A 20,795-nucleotide genomic window follows, 5' to 3' on the forward strand; every position below is an offset into this window, starting at 1 on the left:
ATGATACAGTTACTTCAGAGTGAAGTGCGGGGCTTCACTTTGTTAGTTAATTTTATAATTATTTTTTTGTTGTAATTAATCTTATTTGAAAATATTCGTTCATATTTCAGTCGTATCTCAATTTTGTTTTTTCTTTATAAAATTAGTTTATATGTGTTACCCTATATTCTTATGTGTAGAATACTCTTACACATTTAAACATAAGAATAGAGGGCAACATACATAAATTATTATTGTTAAATCGCATTGATAAGAGTTTGAACACTTAAGACAAGGTAAAAAAGTTGATGTGAAAAGACTATTTTCGAACTATAAATTAACTGCAAAAAATAAAAAAGGGGGTCTCCCAACAATCTCTTTTGCATGGACTACTATATTTTCAATATAATACTTCAATGATAAGATAAAATAGTAACATATGGTATTGAATAGTGATACCGCACCGGAAAGGATTTGCCGTGGCACCATGGGACGCTTAAACAATATACTATGTAAATATTGACACATTCGTGTTTATATGTTAGCTGAGATCGATAATTATAGAGCTTTTCTTAAAAAGCACCTCGATGTTTTTCGTCATTTGTATTATTAAACGACATTTTATGAATATACTAAACAAGGATTTGTATAGTACTATACAAATCCTTGTACTAAACAATAAGATTAATGTATAAAGGAGAACATAAAGATATATCCTAACAATGATTTTGATGCTATGATATCTTACTGTATACATTCAAAATACTTGCATTTACTTCTCTGATCATTTCTTATAATGATAAGAATAATATTCCCTATACTTTTCATTATACAAAACTTGTATAAAATTTTGTATGTTTTGAATAACATTAAAAATTGCACGTTGTCATCTTTTCTATTTCAATTTAGTTTTTTAGATTTCGTAGACATTTTTTTTCAATAATACTATCATGCAATTGTGTATTCAAATATTTGATAATAATAATATAATTACTCAAATCAAAATAAGATTAATTAGACAGAGCCTTTAAAAAAAAAACGAAAAAAAAAACAACACTTTTTGCATATTTTTCGTCAAGATGTCAACAAAACCACACTACTTTTAAAATTTTGATGTTTAAAGAACTCTTTGGTATAATAGAAATTAATATATTGTTTAAAACCTAACTAGATATTTAAAATGATGGATGTAATTAGAAAAGAAGTTCACATCATAAAAATGAGAATTCAACTAAATAACAAGACCAATTTGTCTTTGAATACGGCCAATCTTAGTTGAATGAATATACATCGTATTCATAAATAATGAAGTTTCACTTTCAAATGCTTAGGGACAACAGTAAACATTATTTTAAAATGACGATTCTTATACCATTTGATAGGAAAATTATTTGCCAATACTGTATAATTTGTTAATTTGATTTACAATAAAAAATGAATTTAATATGAATTTTTATAAAATATGTATACCTCGTAATTTAACATATCTCAACCAAAAGAGAACCCGACGTTCAACATGATAGGGACACCAGTAAATATCAAGATAAAGTGGATTTTTTTTACACCATTTCAAAGCTAAAAAATTGGTGAGATCTCTATAATTTATTAATTTTATATGAGATTTATAAAATAGACATAGTATTCGTTTATTTAGCTAGTGGTCATAATTCCCCATAGACAATAACGTTAAAAAATGTTCAATGATTACGGTTCTCTGTTTGGTAGCTGATAAAGCCATCCAGCTGAGCTGTCCGCAATTCTTGTGTATGAAATGTTATCGTCCTGAATATGCATGCATTACACACATTTTTTATGCTTGCCCTTACGCAGCCATTAAATAATCAAGAAAGTATACTGGAAATTTGACGACTATTGAATTGCAGAGTGAGCTTACAAAATGTTTACGCTGTTCTCGTAAATTTTTACTACCTCCACTTGTTCATGGCCAATGTTTGCGGATTGCATGTCCTCGTTGGTATCAGTTCGATAACCAGTATACTGTTACATGGCATACTATGCATTTGGCATGAATACTTGATAAATTTTCAGTTATGGAAATATGTAATTTTCTGGTTATTCTTTCCTTCCTTGTTATACGTCCGTTTACGGTATACCGTTGTCCGTCCGTCCGTCGTCAAAATGTCGGACAATAACTCAAAAACGCTTTAACCAATTTGCATGAAACATTGGTGAATTGTTTATATCTATTGACGTGAGGTCCCTTTCGATTTTTATAAATTTTAGATTTTACAATTCCGAGTTATGGGATTTTATTCATAGTTTTTCCAGTTTTCGGACAATAACTCAAAAGTGCTTTGAGCAGTTTTCATGAAACTTTGGTGACTGTTTTATATCTATTAAAATAACCTCCCTTTAGTTTTTTTTTATAAATTTCTGATATGACATTGAGGAGTTATGGAACTTTATTCTTTGAAAAGGCGACGGGCGTATCATGCGCTTATGGCGCAGCCCTTTCTTTAGTGTTACTTTTGGTTTATTGTACAAGAGCGCTCAATACTTCCGGATGACCAATACTAGTTTCTGTCACTACCAACATCAAATAATTTTCAAAATGCAACAATGGAATCAGTATATCAACCCTGATTTTTTCGTACACAAAAACACAAATTTCTTATTGTATTAAACATGTATATCAAATCTATATCAAATGCCAATTTGCTTCATTGCAGGACTTTAAATAACCATCCATCCATCCATCTATTTTGCTTCGTTCCTGAGTGTTAATTTTTACGTATAATCACATGACTATACATGCTCTACTTTCGTCTGCTGAAGGTGGTTTTATCCCCATCTGGAATCCATTGGCGGTATTAGTAACATCTATACTTCTTCGCATTGGATGTTTCACTGATGTCCTAGTAGATCTTATATTTTTAGGCAAACTACTACTAACTTTGTCCCTGTCTTCATTTTCGATAGACTTTTGTGTTTGAAAAGATTTTTGTCTGTTAAACATTTTAGCAAAAGAGTTCTGGCGCGGCAGCGATTTTGCTTTTTTTTCTTTGATATTAGACTCTTCAATCATAAAACTCAATTGCGTATTTAGTTTTTCTATTTTTGCATCCCTTTCTGCTACAGTTTCTTTGAGTTCTGTTACCTGAAAAGATAAGAATTTAATTTATCAAAACAGTCTTCACTGTAATGTATAAAATATAAAACACACAAAGTTTTGGTTTTAAGTTTTGAGCTCTAGCCAGATATGTTGAAATAGTTTAATTGTATATTGTACCTGATACTGAAGTTTCTGTATAGAAATATCCTTTGCTGTACAAGATGCTTTTAATGTTGCTAATTCTGTTCTGTATTGGTCCACCTTTTTCTGGAGAAATGATTGCTTTTGTAATAAATTATTTCGAACGTGTTCCCTGTAAAGACAAAGCTACTGATTAATTTTTACAAAGAAAATTTCAACTGCTGAAGAAGAGAATTTTACTCTTTATGTATTACACTGCGAATATATAAAAAAGAAAAGTATACTGGATATATATATATATATATATACACAGTAGTATACCAGAGTCACTTCTATATGCAGTAGTATACTGAAGTCACTTGTATTATAAGTAGTAAACAGGCGTTCCTTTTATATACAATAGTGGAACGGAGTCGCTTGTATTAACAGTATAGTTAACCGGCGTCTGTTGTATATACATATGTATACCGGAGTAACTTGTATTTACAGTAGTAAACCGGTGTTCCTTGTATATTCAGTAGTGGACCGGAGTCACTTGTATTAAGAGTAGTAAACCGGTGTTCCTTGTATATTCAGTAGTGGAAAGGAGTAACTTGTATTAAGAGTAGTAAACCGGTGTTCCTTGTATATTCAGTAGTGGACCGGAGTCACTTGTATTAAGAGTAGTAAACCGGCGTCTGTTGTATATACAGTAGTGGACCGGAGTCACTTGTATTTACAGTAGTAAACTAGCGTTCCTTGTAAATACAGTAGTGGAACGGAGTTACTTGTATTAACAGAAGTAAACCGGCGTTCCTTGTATATACAGTAGTGAACCGGAGTCACTTGTATTTATAGTAGTAAACCGACGTTCTTTGTATATACAGTAGTGGAACGGAGTCACTTGTATTAACAGTAGTAAACTGGCGTTCCTTGTTTATACAGTAGTGGAACGGAGTCACTTGTATTAACAGTAGTAAACTGGCGTTCCTTGTATAAACAGTAGTGGAACGGAGTCACTTGTATTAACAGTAGTAACGTAACACGGAGTTCCTTGTATTGACAGTAGTAAAACGGAGTCACTTGTATTAACAGTAGTTAACTGTCGTTCCTTGTATATACAGTAGTGGAACGGTCACTTCTATTAACAGTAGTAAACCGGCGTTCCTTGTATATACAATAGTGGAACGGAGTCACTTGTATTAAAACCGCATAGTAGGCTATAACAGGCTCGAAATGAAAAATGTAAAACAGTTTGAACGAGAAATCTAACGGCTGATTTATGTACAAAACTATAAACGAAAAACAAATATGATATACAACAAACGATAACACTGGATTACAGGCTCCTGACTTGGAACAGGCACATACAGAATGTTTTCAATTCCTTATACTTTTCAATTTTCCTGAATGGCATTAGAGCCATATATATCTAAAGTGGGTTTTTTTATTGTGATATGTGAGCAAATATTGCTTACAAGGAGATCATTATATCTCACTGCACATATACTTGTTGGAAATCGAAGCTATTCGTAAATACTTATATATACTATTTCTGTAACTAGTAATCTTAAATACATGTATGCAGATGTTATTTAGGGGTAAAAATTTATTAGCCGAGTTGCGACGCTGTCGAACTGTGCGTATGATATGATGAATGTCGTCGGGACGTCAACATTCAAGTTTCCGTACAAAGTTTTTTGAGCCACAGGACATGACAAAGACCCCTATTGATTTGGAGGTCACATGTTCAAAGCTCAATATCACCAACTGGTATAATAATTAATAAACTGAAATTGAGGGCAAATTTGGTTTCCTTGTGATATCTTTTGAACCGCATGTCCAACATCCACCACACTTAGCATGATAATGCCCCTTGGAAAAAAAACAAAACCCCTTTTTATTTTCGGGTCAAAAGGTCAAAGATCAAGGTCACTTTACCTATAAATAGCAGAAAGTTTTGTTTCAGATAATATTTTTGAGCCATAAATCATTTCTTTGGTGGATAATACCCTTTGGGTAAAAAAAGAACCCTTTGGATTGTTAGGTCACTAGGTCAAAGATCAATGTTACAGCAGCAATAAAGAGACTGGACGTACGGCAATTTTGCGATTTTCGTCATATGATATTAATTGCAAGCAAACTACATATTCTTCATTGTATTCGACACAAAAATGTGTTTCTTTTACTATAAATCCATTAAGGTAGCACAATACAAAGATTTGTTCACCCCCAATCAGACAACTTTAAACTGATGTATTTCTTTCATCCAGCTTAAATTTTATAAATGAGGTACCAAAAGAAAGAAGAAAGATTAATCTTTCAAATGGTGAAAACGTCAATTTGATATAATTATTATGTAATTAGTTGCTATATTGAGATGTCCACACTTGAATGAAAATAGCTTCTTTGTTATTCATAGCATCCCAAAATATTTTATAGATTCTTGTATAACACTGTTTGACCTCCAAAAGGGTGTCTCAGATTTTTCCTATTGTATTTCATTCTCTCATAAACCTTCAATGAAGTTTGCAACCTAAATTCATAAGAGATCACTAAATTTAATTGGGTATATTTGTTCTATTGATGTTTTTGGAAATCTGAGACACCCTTTTGAAGATAACTGGTCAAGGAACAACATGTGTGAAAATCAGACATATAAGGGCAACAATCTAGGAGCTAAATTCATTTAAAACTACATTTTCATGACAAAAATGAATGTGTCACAATTGAATAAATAAGGATTTTCCTACTTGTACCCCATTAACTTCAATATAATTCACACATGTACCATTGGGATATTTCAGGATTGGCCTTCAATCATAAATCAATTAGGTTTTGACCAGTAAAAAAGCATTCAATTTCAGCAATTCTAAATATATAGAGAAAATGCACACCCTATGCATCAAAAACCAGATCTGGCGGGAGATGTTATATCATTATTGACCTTGTTGTAAGTCAGTTGCTACTGGTATGGTCAAAACTCCGCCCACCATGATAAACCTTTACTACTAATGATCTCAGAAGTTTAATTACACATTGCATTTACTTTTTTTCAGTATGGATTTTATTCATTTAGTACATAACATAATATATTTTGTTTTTTGATAGTTACAAAAAGTAAGTTATGCATGTGTACACAAAATGATCAGTTGGTCAGTTTACGGGATCCTTATGGGGGATTTTTAGAATTGTAATTGTATACAAGGATAATATGGTGTTTTACACAAAGTAGATTTTGTTCAATTTTGCAGTTTGAAAATGAAATATTTAATTTGTATTTTCTTTTAAAAAGAATTCACATCTAAACATTCTCTCCCAAGAAATTCCAGTACATTAATTGTTATACAATTACATTTGTTTAATTTCTGTACATTTATATTTTGATTCCCTCTATATCTCCAAATTGTTACTTTGTTTTTTTTTCTCCTGGCAGCTCCATTAATGAAATGTATTTTTATTTGGAATTCATTATCTTCATTTTTCCATTAATCCCTAATCCACCTCTTTTTCGTAACTGTTATTTGTATTGCTGGTCAGTGGTCGTAAAGCTATCAAATGATTCTATTGGTTAACCCAAGGAGGTCATATAACCTCCTTGATTAACCACAAAGTACTTCCCACATGTTTTTATCTTGTATCAGTCAGACACGTGCATTTTGTTTATAAAACTAATTATCATTAAAACTCATTAACAGTTCAAGATATGTAAATGAATTTTTCTTCTGTGGTTTTGGAATATTAAGAAGTAACAAAAACAGCTGAAAATAAAATTTTGATAAAATTTAGTTGCTTTTGTATTGTGCTACCTTAAGTTCGATGTATGCACCCATGGTGATTCTGTAATTTTTGTATTCATTAATTTATTTGTTATTGAATTGTAGGAAACAATTTAAAGAACAACTTACTTATATGTCTAGAGAGTTTGTTGAAAATTAAATAACACTTTAGAAGTTGTATGCGTCCGAAGCGCTTTTATGAATTTAAAAGTACATTAGCTGTCAAATTCATGTTCACCGATTTGACTCAAATTCTCACATTTGATCTATAACCATGTAAAACATTTATCCAAATTATAAAAAGTCTAAAATAAATCATTTACAGGGCATGGGCTCGATAATATGTAGCTTCGTTTCGTATGTATTTTAGTCCTGACGCCATCTAATTAACTATCGAGTTGACCTCCGAATACCTCCGATGGTCATAAAAGCGATATAAACATCAATATAGATATAAATACAAAGCGAAGACGTGCAATTGGATTTTTCTTGGTCTGTTTAATTTCATATTATAGATTAAAATTATTTGTTAATCATCGTTTTTACCTGTATAAGTGGATCGAATCAATCAATCAAATGATTTACCTTTGTTTCACTTTCAATGTTGACATTCTTTTCCTTTAAATAACCGAACACGCACACTGCATGCGTTATCCATCTCTAGGTAAGGGGTTAAATTGAAGTTCACATGATTCAATGAGGTCGAATTATTCACTTGCAAGTGAATAATTTATCATCAATGTTTCTTAGCTTAATTTGACAAAATTGAACCATACTGGCTGCTAAAAGCGAATTATTATTTCACTATTTCACTTTCATTAATGATTGAACAAAAAATAAATCATACTTTAGATTTTATATATATATATCTCTTAGCTAGTGCCCCTTTAAATTATAGACACTTACTTACCTAGGCGTTAGCTCGATTGGGTGTATCTAATTTACCCGATGATATAACGGTTAAAACAAAATGATAGCTTTCAATAAGTATGGAGGAGAGTCTTCCAACAATTTAACCTTATTTCATGGGAAGCATGATAAATGCAGGATATCGAATTACATTAAATGGCATCATTGATAAATACAACTGTAAATCTTATTGATAACTACAACTGTAAATCTTATTGATAAATCAATTAATTGTACTATGTGTTTTGTTGTTTGCAAAAACAGAGAGGGGTTTAACCACTACTAGTTAATTTGTTCTCATCCCGAATTTGCATGAAATATTTGCCACTGGGCGATAAGCAAGCAATAACTATCAATGAATCTAATATGTTTTATTTTTTTTTAAATATCGTCTATATATAAATGATTTTTTTATTTTTGGTATAAAGCATTTAACTATCCAAAATTATAAAGACTAATTGGTAAACATACAGAAAAAATCGAGAATTACGTTACTTTAATAAAAAAAAAATTGAAATTTGAAATAAACAGATGTTTGTTTTATTGAAACGTTTACATTTTTTGTTGGGGTGCATTTAATTACAACAAAAAATCTTCCCTAATATATTTCTTTAAAAATGCAAACTAGAACTATAAGTGCATAGTTTTACTCCAGTGTCAATAAATAACAGGAAGTATGAAAGTTTAATACAATGATAATGGTCGATTCTAGAAATAATATTAATTTATATTTAAACGTGTTAACTGTTATAAACCAATACCAATAAGGAATTTTTAGGACGAGAAAAGGAAATTCTATTCTGTAAATACAAATAAACGATGGAAATACACACACAAGGATGACATAATTAAAGGGTTAACAACTATAAAGTTATAAACCCTTACGGTCAAAGAAAGAGGATAGTTAAAAGTCATGCAACAACACAGAATTTTAATACAAACATTTGTCAAAATGAAGGCATGCAAGACGATGGAGTTTATACTTACTGCTCAAGACTTTCAGGAGAACTTGTAGGAGTAAAATAAATTATGTTTAAAATTCATATGCTCATGTATAGTATCTGTGTTATGCTATTGCCTGCGCAGAATAAAACTTTGAAAATATATATATTTACACAATGTAATTAAAATTAAATCTCGTCAACGACCAAATTTTAAAAAATAAGCGAGTGCGGAGATTTAATTTTAATCTGATTTTTACAGATCGCATAATATGTTACACTTTCTTTTTAGATGATAAATTTTCATTTCAGTTTTCACCCACACTCTAATAAAAAAAACTGTATGCTTGTTTGTATAAAAGGTTTGAATTTTAAAAAACATTTTGTGGTGTGGGTCGCAAAATCTTTTATTTTTATTTTTCACCCTCTCTTTGGCATCATTATCTTTTCCTGTTTTGTAGATACAATATTATCCTTGATATATTTTCAGTTATCATTTCAATCTATTATGTTCACAAGTGAGATGCTATATATTCTTATTATTTGCAGTAGTATTCCGAAACATCTGACAACGAGGCAAAAACATTCAGAAGAAAAAAAACCTTAACAAACAAAAGCAATATTAAACTAAACCAAAATCATTTATATAATCAAAACAATTACCTAAAATAGTTAAATCGAACTTCACGCTAGCTCACATTAACTGGGTCGATGCCACTGCTGGTGCTTTTTTCCCCGATGGTATCACCAGTTCAGTAGTCAGCACTTCTGTGTTGACATGAATTGTCATTGATATGGTCATAATTATAAATTAACTGTTTAGAAAACTAAGGATTTTTGGAAATACTAAGGATTTTTGACCACAGGAATAGATTATCTTAGCTGTATTTGGCCAAACCTTTCGGAATTTGGGGTCCTTTAGGCATTTCAACTTCATACTTTATTTGACCTCTCTAACTTTTTTTGTTCAAGCGTCACTGATGGGTTTTATATAGACGAAACGCACGTAATTTTGGTGTCTATGAAGAGTTAATTTACACCCATCCTACATTTGTAATTTATTTATTGACACTTACCAATTTCGCCTATCTCGATTTTTTAGTTCACTAGAGTCGACGCCAAGTAGGTCAAGGCTTTCTTTTTTCTTTTCTAATTCTTGCTTTAATCTATCCAATTCCTAGAATAATAAGAATGAATACTCTTGCCATTTTTCTCATAGTACAACTATGCGCTTTGTAGTCTTAGGCTCGTTATGTCAAAGCCCTACGAAAGTCGGGAGATGGTACATGAATAAAGGTTTGTCAAACTGTCTGTTCGACGAACTTTCTTGTATTCTAAGTCGTATTCTTGGCATCTACCCTATACACTGACATTGGCTTAAGAGTGGTTATGAAACTATCTCTAAAAATAATTAATTTAACAATACCTGTACAATCAATAAATTCTCCAAAATGATTGCTTGTATATACTTACTATAATTAAATTCGGAAAACTTCATCTTCAAACTAATAGCAAGAATTTTAATGACATGATATATAAAAATAATTTTGTTATTAAAAGACAAAATACTATCATATACTTTTTTTTAAACAAAATGATATTGTTCCTAATACCTGTATCACAGCAGAACGTAATCTTATATCATTGTGGTAATCCATGTAGTTAATTTCTCCACACAAAAGTGTGTACTATAAAACTTTGTGAAGGGAAATTCAGGTAATCTGAATGGACGACGAGTTTTAAATATACTTGATAAAAAAAGAATGTCACATAAAATGATGATAGCGATTATATTTTGTAAACGTTTGTAAGGAACTTTGTCCCTTTCGCACATAAAAATGTGATAATTTCTGAAGGAAATGCGACACATATAATAACATAAACGGTATCAATTTTGAAGGGAAGCTAAAGATTTAGGTAATATTTTTTTTATTTTAAAACTTTTTTTTCTTTTGTTAGCATTGCTTTGATAATATTTGATAACATTAAAGGTACAAACTTTACTGCACCAGTAAACTTCAACTTATTTTGATTTTTGTTTGTTTGTTTCACAATTCAACTTTTAGTCAGTTTCAATCACTGTGATAAATCCTTTCAATTTGATAAATCGGCTAGACCCAAATAATAGGATAAACCCTTACTAAGAACATGATTTACATTCATTCTTTTCAATTAAGAGACATCAAATCCTACAATTTCATTGGTTGAGAGCACTTTGCTATATTCTAAATAGTATATACCTTTCCATTGATTAACCGTTGCTTATAACCTGTAATTAAGGAGATTATCCAAACAAAAAGATAAATCAATGCATTTAATTTACATGTTTAAAAACTGTAACGTTATCTGGACAAATTTTTCAAGCTTATTTGTTTATTTTTTAGAGAAAACAACGGAATGAGCTATATTTCAATAAATCTGCCAACAATGAGTCAAATAAACAACAAAACAAAACAACAGATAAGATAAGATAAGATATTACAACACGTAAAAGTAGGGACAAGATCATCACTCTCTCTTGTGGAAAACCAATTTTTCAGGAGTTTTGTCAATATTTCCTAGGTGTGAGCTTCCGTGTAGAAAACAATTATCAAAAAACCATTTGAAAACAGTTTATTTACAGGTTGAAAGCAATAAAAGAAGGACATTGAATTCTATTGAACATATATGCATAACTCTTGATTTGTGGTCTAATCGCCAAATACGTGGCTTTCTTGGAATGACTGGACTCTTCTTTTAAAATTGGAAACTAGAATCTGTCATGATTTCATTCAAGCAAGTTAAAAGGGGACATACAGCAGACAAAATTCGCCAAGAGTATGAAGAAACTCTTGCGATGTACGATATATCAGAAAAAGTCAGAAATGTAATAACTGATTTTGCTGTCAATATGAAAAAGGCATTTAATTTTTTTCCTACCTGGCAAATTGGTTGATGGAAAATCTGAAAATGAGAGTGGTGATAAATCTGATAGCGAGTCTGAAAATGATGATTTTAATGTTGAATTACCAGATGACGAGTTCCCTACACTTGACAACTGCTATGCCCATACATTACAATTAGTTGTAAAGATGGTTTGAAAGAGAATGGTAATGGTTTAAAATTTCAAAAGCTGGAAATAACGATAAATGTGTAAGAAAATCTGTTTATGCCTCAGATATCAGTGAAAATGAGAAAAGACTTTAATCTGATAAATCAACTCGTTGGAACTCACAAACTATTATGATAAGGCCTTTTTTATCAGTATCCGAGGAAAAACTAGTAAAAACTGGGGCATCAGCTCAGTTGACTCCTATGAGAGAAAATTTTGAAGGAACTTCGCTCTATTCTTAAACCATTTGAAGACGCAACACTCATAGTCCAGAAAGATGTCAGTGTCAGCCAGCTTAGTTATTCCAATATTGATGGATTAAAGCATCAGATACATGAATTATATGTAACATACAACAACACAATGGTTCAAACTTTGAAATCATCGTTAGAGAAATGTCTTGATATTTTCATGTCAGATGAGTTTCTTATTGGCTGCAATTTTAGACCCAACAATCAAGTTGAGATGGTGCAACACTTCAGAAGAAATGGTGAGGGCTAACAAATTGCCTTTCAATGCTACACAAAGGCAACAGTAGTATACCGCTGTTCGAAACTCATAAATCGATAGAAATAAAAACAAATCCGGGTTACAAACTAAAACTGAGGGAAACGCATCAAATATAAGAGGAGAACAACGACACAACAAAAACACAACATTTAAAATGTAACACACACAGAAACGAACTATAATATAACAATGGTCATTTTCCTGACTTGGTACAGGACATTTTAAGAAACAAATGGTGGGTTGAACCTGGTTTTGTGGCATGCCAAACCTCCCGCTTTAATGGCAACGACAAACACAACACCAAAACGACAACATCACATGACAGGACTACAATACAAATAAATGGGAGAACATATAGGACAATGAAACACACGAATAATACCAAATATCATCAATACATGCAGAATCACGTGACATTGATGATTTCGCACCACAAAAGAATTCTAGAACAGACTCTCAAGCTAGTACAATTTTTAGTTTCATGACACCGAAAAAAGAGAATTTACCACTTGTCTGGTGATCATGCATTGCATGACATGAATTCAATCAGTACTTGATGGTATTGAAGATTACCCATAAGGTTTTAAGAATCTTATGAAAAAAGTATCCAAATGAATACTAGAATTTATGGCTAAAAGATTGCTTGCAATACCTGCCTCTTCTGCACCAGCTGAAGAACTTTTTAGTATTGCTGGCAAAGTCTTTCGTCCAGACAGATGTCGCCTGTGTGTTAATACATTCCACAAACTGATAACGATTAAATGCAATTCTGACTTCTAACTTTAGTGCTTTAAACGATGCTTTTGACAGAACTCGTGCCCATCCCTGATTTATTGTTTAAATTCCATGGCACTGCTTCCAGAAAAGACAACTCTAAAGTTGAAAACCTTTAAACGAAAGTTTATAACACTAACGCTTCAAAATCCAAGTAATTGTTTGTGTAATTAAAAATAAATCTACAGGCACATATAAGATACTTTATCGGTTTCTTTCTTTAGAATAATTTACGTAATATGTAAATGCACAATAACAACATTTTTGTACCATGTACCGGGATCTTACTATTCACCCTTGTATCTACCTAAACATATTAAGACTTTTGACTCCAAAGCCCCATCTATATCATATAGCTTGTCTGTTGTATTTGAAACCAGTTACAAAACATACCTCTTCTAGCGATAGTAGATCTTTCTGTCTCTTTTGGCACATTTCTTGTCTTCTATCTAAGCCAGACTCAATTTCCTCCATCTTTAAAAGAAATTTTATAGAAAACAGAATGAACTAATGCAAGATAACGATCCAGTGATCAGTTTACATCTCCCAGTTGATACAAAATTCCAGGTCTTGCGTTTCCTATCATGATTTCCTTGATAAAGAGTTGCTGCTCACAAGTAAGCTATTAAACCAAGATTTCCAAGTGGTGAACTTGAAATCATCCCTTCGAAAAAAATAAGGACGCCATCACTAGTTGGTTGACCGTTATAGAATATATGTTTCACAGATGGCGACGAATATGTTCCAATCGTCGTAACCACAATCCCGTCTTCCCTTTTCCCGAATGTGACCAACCAAATTAGACTTATCAATGGGTTTGTTATTACACGAGCAACACGACGTGTGCCACATGTGGAGCAAGATCTGCTAACCTTCCGCTCCTGAGATCACCCCAGTTTTTATTTTTTTTTTTTTTTTTTTTTTTCATATTTTTTTCAATGGTGTTTTCAGTTTATTTTCGACTTATGAGTTTGAATGTCCCTTTGATATCTTTCGCCTTTTTTTACAATTTACTTGTAACTGTTGGAGAATACCGTGCAGTGATCGGAGGTAAAACAGTTCTAACAAACATTATATTTTAAAGGCGTCTGTTAGGTAGTAATGGATATAGAAATGCAATCATTTGTGGTCTGAAGAGTGACATTACCTCCAAAGCATGTGATTGAGGAAATGTCTAACTTCTATATGTGAAAGAAACCGACAACAAATCTTTGTAAAATTACGAGCTCACGCCTAGCTAAGGACCAACTACAAGATAGATTATCCACATGACTTTGCGTTGACAGTGAGCACCAAAACATGCAGATTTTATTTTTTAAATATGGAGGTTCCATGGAGGTTCATTCTGTCAAGTTACACGCGGGATATGACATAAATTTCTGAAAAAAGAGGTTTTCAACACCTGCAATTGCATTCCACCAGAACCTTATGGATATTGCCTGTATTAAATCAATCCATTAACAGTTATCTTGGAATTCATTTGTTCCATCGTGTTTTCCCGTTTTCCACAGAAACTTTACTATCGATTCTCAGCGCTTCCTTGAATTCACAACATGATGCTATTAATTGTGGGGGATAAAAAGTAATGGAAGGAGAACATTTTGAAAATTAAAAAAGGTTGCAGTAGTCCCAGCTAGAATTAAGGGATTTTATTTTATATAATATGATATCTAAAGTTTTAAGTTTTGGCTAAAAAACTAGGGGCACACATATAATTTCTCCCACATTTGAGACTGGGTAGACAATTGTCCATGGCTAACAACGGCCACCCACCACCAACCAACCCCCTTTTTATTTTCTAACTTGTATTTATCGTGAATAAAGGTAAAGATCTCTTTACACTAAATCCATTAGTTGTGTACTGATTGATATTTTGTCTTGGGTACATGATTTTTTATTATTTGTTATTGGCGTTGAACAAGTTTTCAATAACTGCTAGTACTCTCATATTTTGTTCTTATTTTGTGCTGTTGTGGTGGCTAAAGTGCAAATAAAGAGACATTTAATCTTGTTCTAATGATACAAGTATTTACCTCTTTTTCATAATTCTCTAATTCAGTTTTTCTATCAGATAAACTTTCTTCTTTGTCTGCCAACATGTTCTCTCTATCTATCTGGCTTTGGCGTTTTGCTAGAATGTCCATGTCTTCCTGTAAGCTATTTAATTTGTCGTGCCACATTTTTGTCACTGCCGTTGGATCTTTATGTATCACTCTGACAAAAAGAACATATTAGAATGTATTAATTTCCATCAATACATTTATGAGTTTTAAATTGATATTCAAAATATCCATATTCTTCACATCAACATGAATTAAAATGTTCTTATGGAATGATGTTATTAATATTTCAAAATATTCTGAAGATAAAACTTTGTGCGTAAGTAAAAACTGAAACGAAATTTATGAATAGAATTTCCTGGACTTGCATTCGCGGTACTGCCAGCAGGAAACAACGAGGAGTTTTTATGTCAGAAGCCTAGGATATAAATTTCAAGCCCCAACTGACTTGTAAATAATGCCATTGCCAAGTTTTAAGTTTTATGACAGTGCTTTGTTTTTTTACAATTAAAAGATGTTTTAAACTTTGTGCATTATAAACTCCACAATTTTATTAACTATATCCTGCTCGAAATCCTACTTCCACCTCCCCGTAGTGAGCAGGGGTAACAGATTATAACTGGCGAAGGGAAGAGGTACTCCATCATTATTCTTAATTGTTTACGCTCAAATGTCTTGTGCTTATTTTTTATTTTCGCTCAAATATCCTAAAATTTCGGCGCTCAAATGTCCTATACTTTGTTCAAACGTCCTTTTTATCGCTCAAATGTCCATTACCGTAAGATTGATTGGCATTTTGAAAAATGGCCCTTGTTAGAAATAAATTCAGGAGAAACTGTTCCGACCTTATTGCAGAAAATATAATATCGTAACACAGAATTGTTTCAAATTAGAAAATATCATTTTCGTAGTGCATATTTTTATCTATTTCCCCCCAAAAAAGTTACTCAAGCTTAATTTTCTTCTTTTAATACTTTTTCTCAAGTTATAAATCAGTCGGTCTTACTCGTTCATCTGTTCTTTTGTTTCGATATCTGGTGCCTTGACAGGTGATTCTGTAGTATCTTGTCTTGCTTGCTCTATGTCAGCAGCAGATAAGCTTTGATGCAATTCTTTGTGTATTCTTATTTTATATCTTTGCAGCTACAAAACCACAGAATGTTATAAATGAATAAAAGAAGGTGTAGGGTTACGTCAATGAAATAGCAATGTATCAAAAATATGTTTATAGTTTTTAGAGAAATATAGATAAAGTAAACGTCAGTGAGACAGCGACCACATGACAAATATTATCAAAAGACGTCCAAGGAGCAACATACAGTACCCGTCCACGTCTACTCTGTGTTTTTGTTAGATGTCACGATATCTATTTGTATCCACCTGATGAGTTAAAAAACCTTTTTCAACTTATTTTTATAGTTTGTTCTTATATTGTACTGTTACACCACTGTCCAAGGTTAGGGGAGGGTTGGGCGCCCGCTAACATGTTTAACCCCGCCACATTCTGTATGTGCCTGTCTCAAGTCAGGAGCCTGTAATTCAGTGGTTGTCGTTTGTTGCTGTGTTACATATTTGTTTTTCGTTCATTATTTTGTACCTAAATTAGGCCGTTAGTTTTCTCGTTTGAATTGTCTTACATTTGTCATTACGCGGCCTTTTATAGCTGACCATGCGGTATGGGCTTTGCTCATTGTTGAAGGCCGTACGGTGACCTATAGTTGTTAATTTCTGTGTCATTTGGTCTCTTGTGGAGAGTTGTCTCATTGGCAATCATACCACATCATCTTTTTTTTTATTCAACAATAGACTGGTTTCTATGCAGTATATCAAGCGATAAATAATCCCGAGTCTAGAGTTGTGAATAAAATAAACAGAAACTATACAAGGTCTGTTAAAGCACCAAATTCTAGAAATAACAAAAACAGTAAGATATGACACGAGAGATTCGCCGACAAGGTTCCTGCCTTGGGACAAGCACACGAGCATATGGCAATGTTAAACTTTTTTTTTTTTTAATCTCAATTCTCCCAAGTTTATCTCGACCAGTGCACTAACAAAAGGTACATAAAAGAAACTACATTTCCAGTCTGATAATTTCTGGTTTAGATATCCCATCCTACCTTACTTACAAAACTATGTAAAACAACTCATTATAATAAGAACACTTGATTTGGACATACATTTTTTTTATAAAAACGTGCAGGTAATAATTATATTGAATGAAAAAAAAAAATCTGCATTTATTACGAATTTCTCTAATAGGACGAGTCGACCCAAATAGAATGTTTTCAGCTGGTTTTCAGAGACTTGTTCAAATGAATTTTACAATTGAATTGGAATAAAGAAAACTTAAAATTACCTCTTTTTCACAGCTTTCTCTGAATTTTAGAATCTCCTGTCCAAGAACATATATTTCCTTTCTGAACATTTCGCGGCATTCTTCAACAACATGGATATCTTCCATAGCGGACTATGAAAATAAATATACTAATAGTTAATAAAGGGTATAAGTATTAACAATATTTTTATTAAACATTGTTGATAACTTATTTTAATTGAAAAAGGTTTTGTGAACATTATTTATATTGGACCAGTCTATTAAAAGGAGATTGTACATCAAGGCCGCGTTGTTGATTTTTGTTTTTCTTTTGGCTACTTGCATATGAAAATTAATATATCAAATCAGTAATATTTTTTTTAATTTTGGCCTTAAAAATATATGCATTTCAAGAACACGGCAATATCCGCCAATTAAAAAACACCATTTTCAGATTTTTCTTTTTATAATAATTATAAGCAACAGTCTTATTGAAAAAATATTTTTGACACAATAAGGTGTTGATCATACTTAAGATATGCACCAACTACTATTACTGTAACTACTATTGTGCACACACTGACCAAAATATTATCCATTCAATTATCGTGAAAATAACATGAATTGAAAGAATTGAATAATCTTACTCATTTTGCGCTTTCAGGGTCCAAAAAGTGGCTCTTCTTTCAGTTACGGGAATTTTGTTAATTTCTAACGAATCAGGTTTTCTTGTCTTGAATTTTGTCGATTATGATGAAGGTTCATGCGCGGAAAAACGTTTTATTAACATACATATACCTCTTTCATTTTAAAGGAGACTTTTTTCTTCTGTTGAAGTCTTTCCATAGGTGCCATCTGGATGGCCCTTCTTTGTCTAATTCGAGCTGGATTCTGTTGTGAGAAAAAAAAATCCATAAAGTAAATACTTATGGTTATCAATATCGTTCAAGGAGAGGTGTAAGTCGTCAAAGTTATATTTAGCGAACGATGCTTGCTGTCTGTCATATTTGTTTTTCATTTATTGTTTTGTCATAAATCAGGCCGTTGTTTAACATTTAATCATGCTGGAGCCTTTTATAGCTGACTATGCGGTTTTGGTTTTGCTTATTGTTGTATGGCGACATATTAGTTACTTACATCCCCATCATTTTAGACTCTGGTGGAGAGTTGTTTCATTGGCAATCATGCCACATCGCCTTATTTGTATAATGCATGGTTTATTAATAACTTTGACCCGGTGTTACCACCCAATTGCCTGATTTGTGTACGAAATAAAAAAAATACATATAATAGATAAGCACAAAGACATCTACTGACATGTATGATCCAGACTTTCGTCAGACCCATACAGGTTGTGGAGGGGTTAATTTATAAAAAATGAGACAACTACCTAACAGAGTCCAAATGAAGCAGATCTAAGTAACTATCATAGGTTAACATGACTGCGAGAGGTTAACCCTCCCAAAACCGGACAGTGGTATAACAGCACAATATTGGAACAAACTGTGTTGAAAAAAGCTCGACTCATCAGATCGGCACAAATCAGTAAAAAAACTATCAAAAAGACTCAAGACACAAAGTACCGATCGATGAGTAATCGCAGTTAAAGATGTGCTTTGACAAAATGACATAGAAGTTAACAACTAAAGGTCACCGTATGGCCTTCAACAATGAGCAAAACCCATACCGAATAGTAAGCTATAAAAGGCCCAAAATGACAAATGTAAAACAATTCAAACGAGAAAACTAACGGCCTGAGTTATGTGCAAAACAATAAACGAAAAACTACTTAAGTAATATGATATACAGCAACAAACGACAACCTCTGAATAACAGGCTCTTCAGGCTTGGGACAGACACATACAGAACGTGGCGGGGTTAAAGATGATTGCGCCAAATCCTCCGTATAACCTGGGACAGTGATGTCCAATTACAACTAATGAATAAAATCTTTAGTCACCTTTCGCAGGCTTAAATATCAATCAGTACACATCCAATGAAATTAGTGTAAAACGCTATACAGTCTCAGAAAATAATGCCAAAATACAAGTATGGATATGATGCAGGACTGTAAGTGTTCATAACTATTTAGGATACATTTATAGTCATATTTGAATTAACAAAATCAAGGTAAGTCCAGATAAAAACAATGTTTTTTACAGTGTTTAATTGATAACCTTTCAGGATAATTTTATGCAAAGTTTACATGAATCATATATATATTTACGGGCTCTATAAACAACTGCTGCGCTGCGCTTACTAGAATAAAAACTTCAAAAAGATAATAGGTTATAGGTTTAAATGGGAATGTAACAGCAACATAACAGTACAAATCAACAGAACTAGACCTCTAGGGATATTCAAAAGATGGACAAGCGGCATCAACTTTTCACAAATTTTAAATTGAACTGAGTATGAACAAGTTATTCCTGCATTTAACGGACAACAACACTAAGACTTCAATCCAAAATGAAGAACAAAATGCTTGAAATTTTCGTATGGTATGACAGTTGGGTAAAATATATAATGTAAAGAGATGAATTCAATCATTCATTTTTGTTTGTATCATTGTTCATTGCAAAATAGATATCACTAGCGCGTTATTTTGGTACGAATAATAATTGACAGAATATCAAGGTGTGGAACTTTAAGCAAAAGTCGTTGCAAGAAGTAAGTAAAGGGGTTAAAAATTAAAATGTCAAAGTCAACCATAACATAAATAAAATCTGCTCTTACCTTGCTAGTCCCCACCACGTATTTGTTCATTTTTAATCCTTAACTTTATACAAGTTTAAATTAAAATTGTTAGATCGCTCAAGGAATAACTCTTTATCTCATAAATCCAGTCAATTTCCTTTCTTTTTTCGACAATAATCTTACATAATGGTTGAAATACTTTTAAATTCCCTTTCACTATAATGGATAATAAAGTTGAATGGTTTTAATGAATAAAGTCACAACTCCGGAACAAAAAGAGGGTTATCTTTAATTCCATAATAGTGTTTTAATTTTGGAAGTAGTTATGCTCGGGTCAAGAAAGAAAAACGTTTTAAATAATTAAATAAATATTACCACTGTTTATCACGGTAAGTAAAGATTTTACAACACTTAAAGAATCCCAGGAAGATATTTACGAATACACTTGAGAAATACAAGACCATAATATTCATTTACTATTCATTGTTACATGGTATTTTGTACCGGGTGTTTAATTATCGTGTAAAAGGTAAACAAATCTTTAA

At 32.0% G+C, this 20,795-nt stretch overlaps 1 protein-coding gene across 2 annotated transcripts; it reads right to left on the reverse strand.

The window, feature by feature from the left end:
* Positions 1-1,061: 1,061 nt before the first annotated feature.
* Positions 1,062-20,455, reverse strand: LOC127698573 (uncharacterized). Of its 2 annotated transcripts, XM_052202083.1 has the most exons (10): positions 20,290-20,455; positions 18,352-18,444; positions 17,596-17,706; positions 16,243-16,379; positions 15,210-15,390; positions 13,570-13,650; positions 9,878-9,978; positions 8,848-8,868; positions 3,230-3,365; positions 1,062-3,097 (listed from the first exon to the last, which is right to left on the reverse strand). In XM_052202083.1, exons 1-10 carry the CDS (start codon positions 20,317-20,319, stop codon positions 2,738-2,740), a joined length of 1,251 nt encoding a protein of 416 aa, XP_052058043.1. In that variant the 5' UTR covers positions 20,320-20,455; the 3' UTR covers positions 1,062-2,737. The 2 variants fall into 2 exon arrangements, with proteins under 2 accessions (XP_052058043.1, XP_052058044.1); XM_052202084.1 differs by lacking the exon at positions 8,848-8,868.
* Positions 20,456-20,795: the final 340 nt, after the last annotated feature.

The sequence above is a fragment of the Mytilus californianus genome, unplaced genomic scaffold, assembly GCF_021869535.1.
Source record: "Mytilus californianus isolate M0D057914Y unplaced genomic scaffold, xbMytCali1.0.p SCAF_4, whole genome shotgun sequence".
Taxonomy (NCBI): Eukaryota; Metazoa; Mollusca; class Bivalvia; order Mytilida; family Mytilidae; genus Mytilus; species Mytilus californianus.